The sequence below is a fragment of the Osmerus eperlanus genome, chromosome 25 (assembly GCF_963692335.1).
Source record: "Osmerus eperlanus chromosome 25, fOsmEpe2.1, whole genome shotgun sequence".
Classification (NCBI taxonomy): domain Eukaryota; kingdom Metazoa; phylum Chordata; class Actinopteri; order Osmeriformes; family Osmeridae; genus Osmerus; species Osmerus eperlanus.
Window position 1 is genome coordinate 1,094,583 of NC_085042.1, and position 10,409 is coordinate 1,104,991.

Below are 10,409 nucleotides of genomic sequence, written 5' to 3' on the forward strand. Positions count from 1 at the left end.
TGACGGCTGGGTTTAAGCGGTTTTGTTTGGTTTTGCCTAGGGGCAGTTCGGTAGCCCCCCGCTTGCACTGAATGCGGGGAACTAATTAAAACAGCTTGCTTACCAGAAGCAAAGTCAGGGATCGCATATAGCGACTTGGGTATGTTTGAAGAGTCAAATTCCATCCTGGAGTCAGGTGAGTCGAGAGAAACCATGGGACCATAGCACTCACCTACTTCCGCAGCCTTCCGCGGCGACGATCAGTGGACGAGGCCATCCACTGCTTTCCACTCCGGTGAATATCGCTGGTCGTGATGAATATCGTGATGTTAGGCCCAGGATTGAGTTGCACATCCCCGGAGAGCAGGAGGATAGCGTTTTCAATGCATTGAAGTGTCATTGAAGTGTCATAACACTTCTGGGTGAATGGTTTCCCATCAACTTTGACTGTTATAACATGTGTCTCTTGGTGGTTTGTACATGGTAAAGGTGTTTTGGTATAGATTGTGTGTTCCTAGTGAGTAATATCATGTTCATTGTTCTAGTTCACATTACACAGTGCTTAGATTTCAGCCTAAAACATGCCACACTGACTCTAATGAGCTGTATTTCATCCTATCCACATTCCCCTGACAATATTTAGGCATTAGATTCAGTTGAGACAGTCCGTTTTTATTGCTTTAAACAAATAGCCAACGTAAGCTCCAACATGTCCTTGTGTTCTCTTCAAACCTTTAACCTCTCTCTCTCCTCTTTATTCTCACTCTCATTCTCACCTCTCCTCCTCCTCTTTCCTTGTAGTATCTAATGGCTGTTTTGTTTTTTCCTTTATTTGTATTTCTTCCTACCATTACACACTCTCATCGGACTCTCGACTCTTTGTTTTTCTTGGTTCTTCTCCTCTACTCTCCCTCTTCAGGTTCAGTCTTAATAGAAAAGTATGACACAATCAGCACACCATCTCTTTGTCTTTCTCTCTCTCACACAAACTTCGCTCTTCTCTCACCCGAAGTTGACTGCAAGGCTTAGGCTGGCTGTGAGGCTTAGGGTGGTAACCAAGGAGATGACTGATAGGAGCAAGTAGGTTGGGGGTGGAGAAAGGGGGGAGCATTTGCGAAAGGGGAGGGATGGCAATGTAATAGGCAGTCTCTGAGTAGAGTTCATGGAAGGGGTGACTGAAATAAATCAAAATTAACAAATAAATACAATGTTTGGCATTGCATACTGTACAGATCTAATTGAAAGTGAAGCAGTGAGTATCCTGGTCTGAACTACACACCCCATCACCCCCCCCCCCTGCAGTTCCCCTGACCGATCAGGTCTTGATATCTGTTTCTACTAGTGTGGTCATGACAGATTAGGGATAAAGGGGGAGTGGAGGGAGGAGGCATGGAAGTGACAGGAACGCAGGACACATGGAGGAAGGAAGAAGGAGGAGGCAGCATGGAGAAGGGAAGTGGGAGGAAGGGATGAGGGAAACATGGAGGAGTGAGGAAAGAAGAGGAGGGATGGAGGAGACAGGCATGGAGGAAGGAGGCATGGAGGAAGGAAGCATAGAGAAGTGAGGAAAGAGAAGGAGAGAAGCATGGAGGAGGCAGGCATGGAGGAAGGAGGCATGGAGGAGGGAGGCATGGAGGAGTGAGAAAAGAGGGAGACAGGAAGGAAAGAGATGTGGAGGAGGCGACCAGATCTGTGCACCTGAAAGCAGGAAGCGTGTTTTAGAGAGGACAGTTCCATTCTTGTCCAGCAAGAGGCAGCGGTACAACCCCCGCTCACTGAGGTGCAGTTGATTCAGAACCACAGAAGAGTCCTCCGTCACCACTAGAGTCTGGAGGTCTCCTTCTGCCATCTGCAGAGGAAACAAGCCATGGGTGTGTGAGCCAACAGAACATTGTGTGTGTATTTGCGTGCGTGTGTTTGTTTTGTTTAGTGAGTGTTAAGGCCGATATATGCTTCTCCGTTTTCCAAAAAACGGACACATGGGAACGCCCTCCTCTACGGAGAACGCCCTCGGAGAGACCCGGAGAGCTCGACGTGCACCTCCTGAATTTTCGAACTATCCGTCGTAATTTCGGATAGTTACAGATACCCCCTTGGCTGTGATTGGTCAGTATTAAGAACCGCTTGCGTCAGAGGCAGGGTTGGGGTTGCCGTGATAAACAGGACGAACAGAATCCTTTGACCGCTATTGCTGTAAGTTTTTACAATTCATATTTCAGCTAAACAGTACATGTAAATCAGCATCTGAATTAAAATGTGACGAGAAATGGGCAGTGTAGTTGCTGAAAATGTGCGTATTTTATTGATGAAATGGCTCATTTGTAAATTTGCTCCGACTTCTCGATAACCTAGGTAAATAAACACTCGACGACGACTTACAAAAAAACGTTGCGCCACCTACTCTTCTGGCGTTGAATTGTTTTCAGCACCCACAGCCTACGGAGAACCATAAACACAGTCTATCCGTCTGTATCCGTCTGTATCCGTAAACCCGCCCATCCGTAAACGGAGTCAGAGAAGCATATTGCGGCCTTTAGTGTGTATGTCTTCTTGTAGTCTCTCTGTGTGTGTATGTTAGTACATTGTCATCAGCTGATATCTGGGGGTTCCAGGAGTAGTGGTACTCTGCCCTCCCCACTGTCAGACTATGCCAGGGCAGGAAACAGTCCAGAACTGCCTGGCCCCCCTGCTCAGCCTGCACAAGGAACACTGTGGTGTGGAGTGAGAGAGGTCTATTCACTTTGTCCCACTTCCTTGAAAACACTCAAATGAAGGGCTCATTTGGAACATTCACACACAAGCCAGGATATATCGTAACGGTGTATCTCTTTTTGTATCAGAGTTTCTCTTTCAGACTCTCAAACATACACTCTCTCTCACCCCCACAGTCTTTCTGGAATGTGGGAGAAGGGCAGGTTTGAAGCTTGTATTGGCAAGAGGTGCAATCCATCAATCTCTGATACAACAACCCTGTAGAAAACATACAGAAGTACGCACGCACACACACATTCTCACACACACGCATAAACAGACCCATGCATACACACACGCACACACACATAGGCACAATCATGATGCAGAGAAAGAAGAAATATACAGGGTAGAAAGAGGTGATTAACAACAATATGGGGAGAAAGAGAGGAGCTGATTTGATCTTACCACACTTGTTAGGGCAGAGGCCTGGGGGGTCAGACAGATGAAGAATCATTAGAGACCTTCCAAACCTCAGTTACACAGACCTCCCTAACCCTAGTTGTGTGTGGGAGTCAGGTGGCTGAGCGGTTAGGGAATCAGGCTAGTAATCTGAAGGTTGCCAGATCGATTCCCGGCCGTGCCAAAAAATGACGTTGTGTCCTTGGGCAAAGCACTTCACCCTACTTGCCTCGGGGGGAATGTCCCTGTACTTACTGAGCGTCTGCTAAATGACTAAATGTAAAATGTAAATGTAGTTAGACAGACCACCATGCTTTGTGTCTCTCAGAACTCACCATCCCGTACAAACATCTTCAGGTGTTTCTCCAGAATTTTCCTGCCTTTCTCCATAATCTGGATGGTCTCAAACCTCAGAGTATCTACAAAAGAGAGAATGTAAACAACACATTTACATTACACACACAGATGGTGAGACATGAAAATTACATTCATATCTCACATGCACACATTACACACTTCTCTCTCATACACACACACAAACACACCTTTGTGCTCAGAGTTCTGGAAATAATTAAATTCACTCTGAAACTCTGTGCTGGCTCTGTAGAGGGTGGTGGGGTCTGAAGCAGAGAGAAGGCGGTGGGGGTCATGTGAGTGTACTATTTACATTTACATGTATTCATTTAGCAGACACTTTTATCCAAAGCGACTTCCAAGAGAGAGCTTTACAAAAAGTGCATAGGTCAATGATCATAAACAACGAGATAGCCCCAACATTGCGGGTAGCCAAAACATGAAGCATACATTGTGAAAAATCAAATAAGTGCCAATGGGTAGAACCAGAAGAGCATGTAGTTAAACAAATTACAATTAAACAACATGATCCTTGAAAGTGTTAGAGGGTACCTGGAGGAAAGCAAGCAACAACTAGAGAGGGTACAATTTCTGGGGAAATTGTGGGGTGTGCTCCTGTATTTTTGTACGCCCTTCGACTGGTTAGCTCCTCGATTCCCACACAGCAAAAGTGTAGTAGTTAGCTAGCAGGACTACTTGGTTGGCGTTGGATTCTCAGCGTGAGAAATACAAGGTGTGGCGTGAGAGCGTGTGAACTGGTTGAAATGCGTGTCTCACGGCCAATGTGTGAGAGTTGGCAGCCCTGCGTACAACACAGATGAGATAATGGTAGTGGGAGGGTGTTGCACTTTTCTGCTTCTTTTTCGCCACTCCTATGAAACATTTCTGAATTGCAGTTATGGGGTGGAAATGCCATCACTTTGAAAATTGGACTTATGGGCCTGTGGCGCCCCCTAAAATCAAATGTGGCCCATATTTGGTGTGGGGGTACCAACTGGCCGGTAGGATCAATGTGCCAAATTATAACATTTTTGACCAGGGACGTTTTGAGATATTGGGGCGCAAGGAGAAGACAAATAATAAATATAGCTGCAGGCAGCAATGGCGGGTTCCTCCTCAACATTGCAAAACATTAAAAAATGGACTTGACACAGACATGCATTTCCATAGCTATTGTGGTCTCAAACTAGCATAACTACATATGTAGCCTATACATACCGAATTTTAGGTCAATTGTAGTCATGGTTCATAAGAAGATATTTGTATGTTTTTCAAAATGTTCACTGCACATGGCGGACTGTATGGGTCAACACTGTATGGTTTCCCATGATAAATAAGCATGTATGGCAAGTTTTAGACATTTTTTACTTACGGGGTGGAAATGCCATCACTTTTAAAATGGACAATTGGGGCGAGGCTTGTAGCGCCAACTAAATGGTAAGCCATTTGTGGTATGGTAGTTCCTCATGGCCTAATACTTTCAATGTTTTAGAATTTTGAGAACTTTGTACTATTGCATACAAAATCGGAAATGCAATTACACCAAGGTCCACAAGGGCCTATGCTAAAAACCAAGGAGTGAGGGTGGGGGCTTGGTCAGCCCACCCTTTTCCAAAAACCTTGGAGGTGTGTGCGTTTCACCAAGCTTGCGTGTGTGTCAAGGGGCAGGATGGGTCTGTGAGAATTTAGAGCACACGCGCAGGGGAGTAGAGGGAGACAGCTCATTTGGAAGAAGCCCTAGCAATTAGCCAAACATGCATATTTCAAATATTCACAATACATTTTTTAGTTTTGGACAAATCTTTTTTGTATCTTGAGGCTTTTTTGTTCCTCATGGGAAATAAGGCATATGTAATGAATTTCAGAATTTTGTGACAAATGGGATGCAAATGGCATCACTTTGAAAATGGGCAAATTGGGGCCTGGCCTGTAGCGCCACCTTCCGTCTAAAGTGGCCCATGTTTGGTATGGTAGTTACTAATGTGCTGCAGTTTCAACATGCCAAATTTCTCAACTTTTGACAGTACTGGTCTAGGGGCTGCCATTGACTCCCATTGCACCAACATAATAATAATACCAGCAATAACAATAGGGTTCTCCTACCGGAGGAACCCTAACAAGAGCAACAAGTCCCTCAATAATTGTAATTGTGTTCCTTGAGGAAGTAAGCTAACATCTGATTCAACTAATCTTTCTTAACTGCTGGTGTACTCCCGGAACAAGTGGTTCCAGGATTGTCTTCCAACAACTACTGACTTACAGAAAATGTAACAGTAGTGTACCTTACCTATGACTCCCCTTAGTTTCTCACTGGTCTCCTTGTAGGAGGCATAACCATTGTCCATGATATTTTTTAACTCTATCTGCTCCTCAACACTGGCCGACACAGACAATAGGAAGTCTTTGTGCAGTCGATGGATCCTGTTGTCACACTGCAAACAAGGTCTCCCTGAAGGCAGGCAGCACATCAGGGGCAGCACCAGCCATAGAGAAACAGTTCTGCCCATAGCTACCACTGGACTCAGAGACCCCTGAGTCTAAGTGAGACACTTAGATTTTGGTACCAGGACTGCTCATGTCACAGTACAGCTGTATCAGGCCAGGTTATGGCCTCTGTGTGTGTCTGTGTGCAGGTTTATGGTGTCCTTGGTTTCATGTCTGTGATACTCACAATCACAAAAGCATCCACAGAGTTCTGTAACTGTGCTCGCTATAGAAATGGAATATATAGTCTCCATGATGTCACAATGAACACTCATACAATTTGATGACACTGCTCACAGCAGAGCCAATATGTGGAGCTTGGCCAAGTCTAGCTCCACTCTACTCAGTGAGTTCCTTCATAAACATATGTATATTATTTCAATCAGGAGAGACCTGGGATGAGTGAAAGATGTTTATTACAGACTAATAAATGTACTATGGTGTTTGGAGCTTGAACCCCACAGGGAATTATATAAGATCAACGGGCGCCTGCCCAACGCCCGAAGAAGAATCCCCCACGGAGTCCAGACACTGGTGGCGGTGGCGGCTGCCGACGACCAATCGAGCCGAAGACTGAGACAGGAACCGGGCGGCGACGGGGTGGTGGAGGGTCGCGCACTTGATAGCATGGACAAACTACACAGGGAGAGAATCATATTTAAAGGCACGGATCATGTGACACCATTAATTGATAGCGGGAGCGCTAATCGACCTGAACCCTAGTGACCGCCCGACCAGGGAACGGGGGGAAGGTAGGGCGTTCTTAGCGGGGGGAGTGAGAAGGGTACACTACGATTAAGCCCGAGTGCAGAGATCGGTCTTGCCTGACTGAACTTGTGCAAGCTTCATTTTGAAAATGAGTAATCTTTGTTGTTTACCATTAAATAATACATTTAATTGTAATTAAATAATTACAATAAACTCTGCATCCTATATTCCAGTTAACACTAGGCTAAATATATAATTTCCTTCAGGTTTCATTGTCTAGTTATTAAAGAAACATTTGGTCTTGTTTTATTGAGAGAGACATGGGGGCAAGCTAGAGATGAGTGTCCATGCTAAAAACCAACCCATACTCCCTCATATGTACTGGATACAATGCCCAAACCTGGACCATTGCAGGGCAGGCTGCACTCAATTGAAATTACACATGCAAAAATTATTTTTTCATAATGTGCAAAAGCACAAACATTTTAATTTGTTAGCTAGGCTCTACATTTAACTTACAATTTAAAAAGAAGCAGCAGAATAAATTATTCTGTTCTGTCCTCCCTATACTGTGCCGAGTATAGTTTGACAGGCAGCTAAACTCTTCCCACAAACAATCCACCGGAGACGTGTTCCTCCAACATCATTGGTTTATTGAAAGTGTAAGAAGGTAAAACTGGAGAGAATACATAACAATGTATCAATGACATGTTACAAAATAAATACAAAAGCATGTTAATGTACAGATTATAAAACAAAGAAATTATGAAACTACAAGCTGGACTATACAGTACGGAGTAGAATGTTAATATTAAGATACATACTAACTAGTCGAGGTGAGCCAAGTGATAAGTAAAACCAAGCATTGTTTCTGAACAAAATGAAGATATTACAGACAGCATACTGTATACATTTTCTGATTATGAATTTAAGTAAGTTTGTACGTTTAAGAAACATGAGAAAGCTCTGTTTTGCCTAAAGAAATAACGTTAACTTTTGTAACTATGGCAATCGGGTCAAAACGGATACAGGGAGCTTTGCTAATATTAGACACATATAGATACTGAACATAAGGACAACTTTTAGTTCAGATATTTGTCTTGCATGAAACCTCAACATTTCAAAACCACAATATCTTACCAAAGATGCTATCAATGGGGCCAAAAACAATTGATGAACCACAAGGTACGAAGGCATGAACAGTTATGATCTCGAAGCTGCGTCAACTGAAACATGAAACAATGTAACAAGACGTGAAACACATGCTGCCAATGACGTCACCATGCCACCCACACCAAAGACCGTCAGCAACAAACCAACGGAAACACAAAACACAACACTCCCCATCTGGTATAAATAAATACCACTACTACTTAGAAACTTAAAAACTACTACTTGCTTTCATAGTCTTCAGGTGTAACAAGAAGGACCAGTTCAGTAACGGGTCTGAGGAACAACTTAGTTCCATCTCCTTTGGAGACCTTGATTTCTGCTTTGCGGACTTTTCCATCTTTACTTGGGAACACTTGTGTTACAAGTCCGAGTTGCCATTCATTCCGTTTGGTCGAACAGTCTCTCATGAGGACAACACTGCCAGGCTGCGTATCTGGCTGGTCTGAAGTCAACTTACATCGTGTCTGCAGTGTGGGAAGATACTGCTTTCTCCATTTGTCCCAGAAAAAGTTTGCGAGACATTGTACTTGACGCCACTGGCGTTTGTGCAGGTCCCTTGTGTCGAAGTCCCCAGCAGGAGCTGTGTGTGTGTCTACTTTCTGTGTGAGTAGAGTGGAGGGAGTAAGTAACAGTGGGTCTGCAGAGTCGGCAGACACAGAGGTTAGAGGTCTTGCATTTATGATGGCTGCTACTTCAGCCATAAAGGTTGTGAGAGTCTCGTGACTGAGCCTTGTGGAACCTAAACGCAGGAACATAGCATCCAGGATGCGTCTAGCAAGACTAATCATCCTTTCCCAGGCCCCACCCATATGAGAGGAGTGAGGTGGGTTGAAGGACCAAGTGCAGCCTTGTTCCTTGTTCTGAGAGGTATTTCTGCACTTGGCAACCGTTGATGTTTGAAGGGACCTTTAGCTCTTTGCAAGCTCCAACAAAGTTAGTGCCTCGATCAGAACGGATATGTTTGATGGGACCTCGAATGGACATAAACCTTCGGAGAGCATTGATAAAACTTGAAGTATCGAGAGACTCAATTACTTTCGATATGGACGGCCCTGATACTCATACAGGTGAACATGATAGCCCATTGCTTGCTATTTGACAGAGTAGAACTCCTGACAGTAATGCCAGCCTCTACAAGCACCTTTACTTGCAAGCTGTGGTTTCTTGTAGCCTTGGGTTATGTGGAGCTGATGGGCTATAGCATGGATGAGGGACTTCCAGCTAGAAAATCTCTCGAAGTGCTGTGAGCTGAGATGACAGGCTGAGATTGTGGTTTTGATTGTAAATACTTCAGGATGGATTTCCGTGTCTATAGCAGGTTCAACCAGTTCAAAGTCAAAGTCGGAGATAGAAACTTTCAGTTTCCTTGTGTTCAAGCTTCTATTACTCAACACCAGTAGGACTTACAGGGGTCCTAACAACAGGGGAAATAACTTCAGTGTCACCTTTCAAAAGAGACCATTGCATGCATGTACTCCAAATGGTTCAACAACAGCTTTCAATGTACTTTGGGTATGTTGTTTAGGCGTTTTCAGGCACATTAAACAATTAAAATGCTAAGTTTAATAATGGATTAAAAATCGATATGCTCAGTTTAATAATGCGACACGCGAACGTTTGCTGATAACACACGCCACCCCGATAACGTGAAATGATCAATAAGATCAATATGGGAGACGAATGCCGGAGCTAAAATGTATGCTTTAAACGACGGGACAGAAGATAACTAGATCGACTACACACAATAAAGGCAAATTGCTTCACACAGTAACAAGTGGTTGTGATCACTTTTGAGCAGTTTAGCTCTACCTTAGATAGTTAGAGATGAAGCGCGAACGTTAGCTGCGCTGCTGCATGCATTGAACACATGACGTTCCAGTAACTTCATTCCATGCTGTGTGTTCAAATGCTTCTTCATATTTGTAGTATTTCCTCCCTTCGACGAAATACTTTTTACACGCGTTAAAAGTGGCGTTGTTGTCATTTTGTCTTGTGAAATACAACCAAACTTTAAACACTTCTTCCTAGTTGCCATGTGGAACCTAAACGCAGGAACATAGCATCCAGGATGCGTCTAGCAAGACTAATCATCCTTTCCCAGGCCCCACCCATATGAGAGGAGTGAGGTGGGTTGAAGGACCAAGTGCAGCCTTGTTCCTTGTTCTGAGAGGTATTTCTGCACTTGGCAACCGTTGATGTTTGAAGGGACCTTTAGCTCTTTGCAAGCTCCAACAAAGTTAGTGCCTCGATCAGAACGGATATGTTTGATGGGACCTCGAATGGACATAAACCTTCGGAGAGCATTGATAAAACTTGAAGTATCGAGAGACTCAATTACTTTCGATATGGACGGCCCTGATACTCATACAGGTGAACATGATAGCCCATTGCTTGCTATTTGAATCTCCGCCTCTTGTACGGCCTGTGACGATGGACCAGGGGCTGAAGACTTCAAGACCATCATTAATAAAGGGGGGTTCATTCTAGTGTAGGGCTACACTCATTCTAGTGTAGGTTGGCTGAGGGCCAACCTACCCTCAGCCGATCTGAGGGTAGGT

At 44.2% G+C, this 10,409-nt stretch overlaps 1 protein-coding gene and 1 long non-coding RNA gene across 2 annotated transcripts; both read right to left on the reverse strand.

The window, feature by feature from the left end:
* Positions 1-750: 750 nt before the first annotated feature.
* On the reverse strand, positions 751-6,062 carry LOC134012228 (izumo sperm-egg fusion protein 1). The gene is made up of 8 exons (XM_062451967.1): positions 5,774-6,062; positions 3,678-3,752; positions 3,468-3,551; positions 3,139-3,159; positions 2,860-2,949; positions 2,561-2,688; positions 1,678-1,828; positions 751-1,154 (listed from the first exon to the last, which is right to left on the reverse strand). The coding sequence occupies exons 1-8, from the start codon at positions 5,991-5,993 to the stop codon at positions 982-984; spliced, it is 942 nt and encodes a 313-aa protein (XP_062307951.1). The 5' UTR covers positions 5,994-6,062; the 3' UTR covers positions 751-981.
* Positions 6,063-6,368: 306 nt separating this feature from the next.
* Positions 6,369-9,864, reverse strand: LOC134011700 (uncharacterized). The gene is made up of 2 exons (XR_009928493.1): positions 9,661-9,864; positions 6,369-6,606 (listed from the first exon to the last, which is right to left on the reverse strand). It is a non-coding gene; the product is annotated as an uncharacterized LOC134011700 (long non-coding RNA).
* Positions 9,865-10,409: the final 545 nt, after the last annotated feature.

What these genes read in the sequence shown, in the direction of transcription:
- LOC134012228 (XM_062451967.1), bottom strand. Translation starts at nt 5,993, where the DNA reads ATGGGCAGAACTGTTTCTCTATGGCTGGTGCTGCCCCTGATGTGCTGC. An exon ending in ATTCCAGAAAGACTGTGGGG is followed by an intron (nt 2,689 to 2,859) that starts GTGAGAGAGAGT and finishes TCCACACCACAG; the next exon opens with TGTTCCTTGTGCAGGCTGAG. An exon ending in AACACGCTTCCTGCTTTCAG is followed by an intron (nt 1,155 to 1,677) that starts GTGCACAGATCT and finishes GATTTATTTCAG; the next exon opens with TCACCCCTTCCATGAACTCT.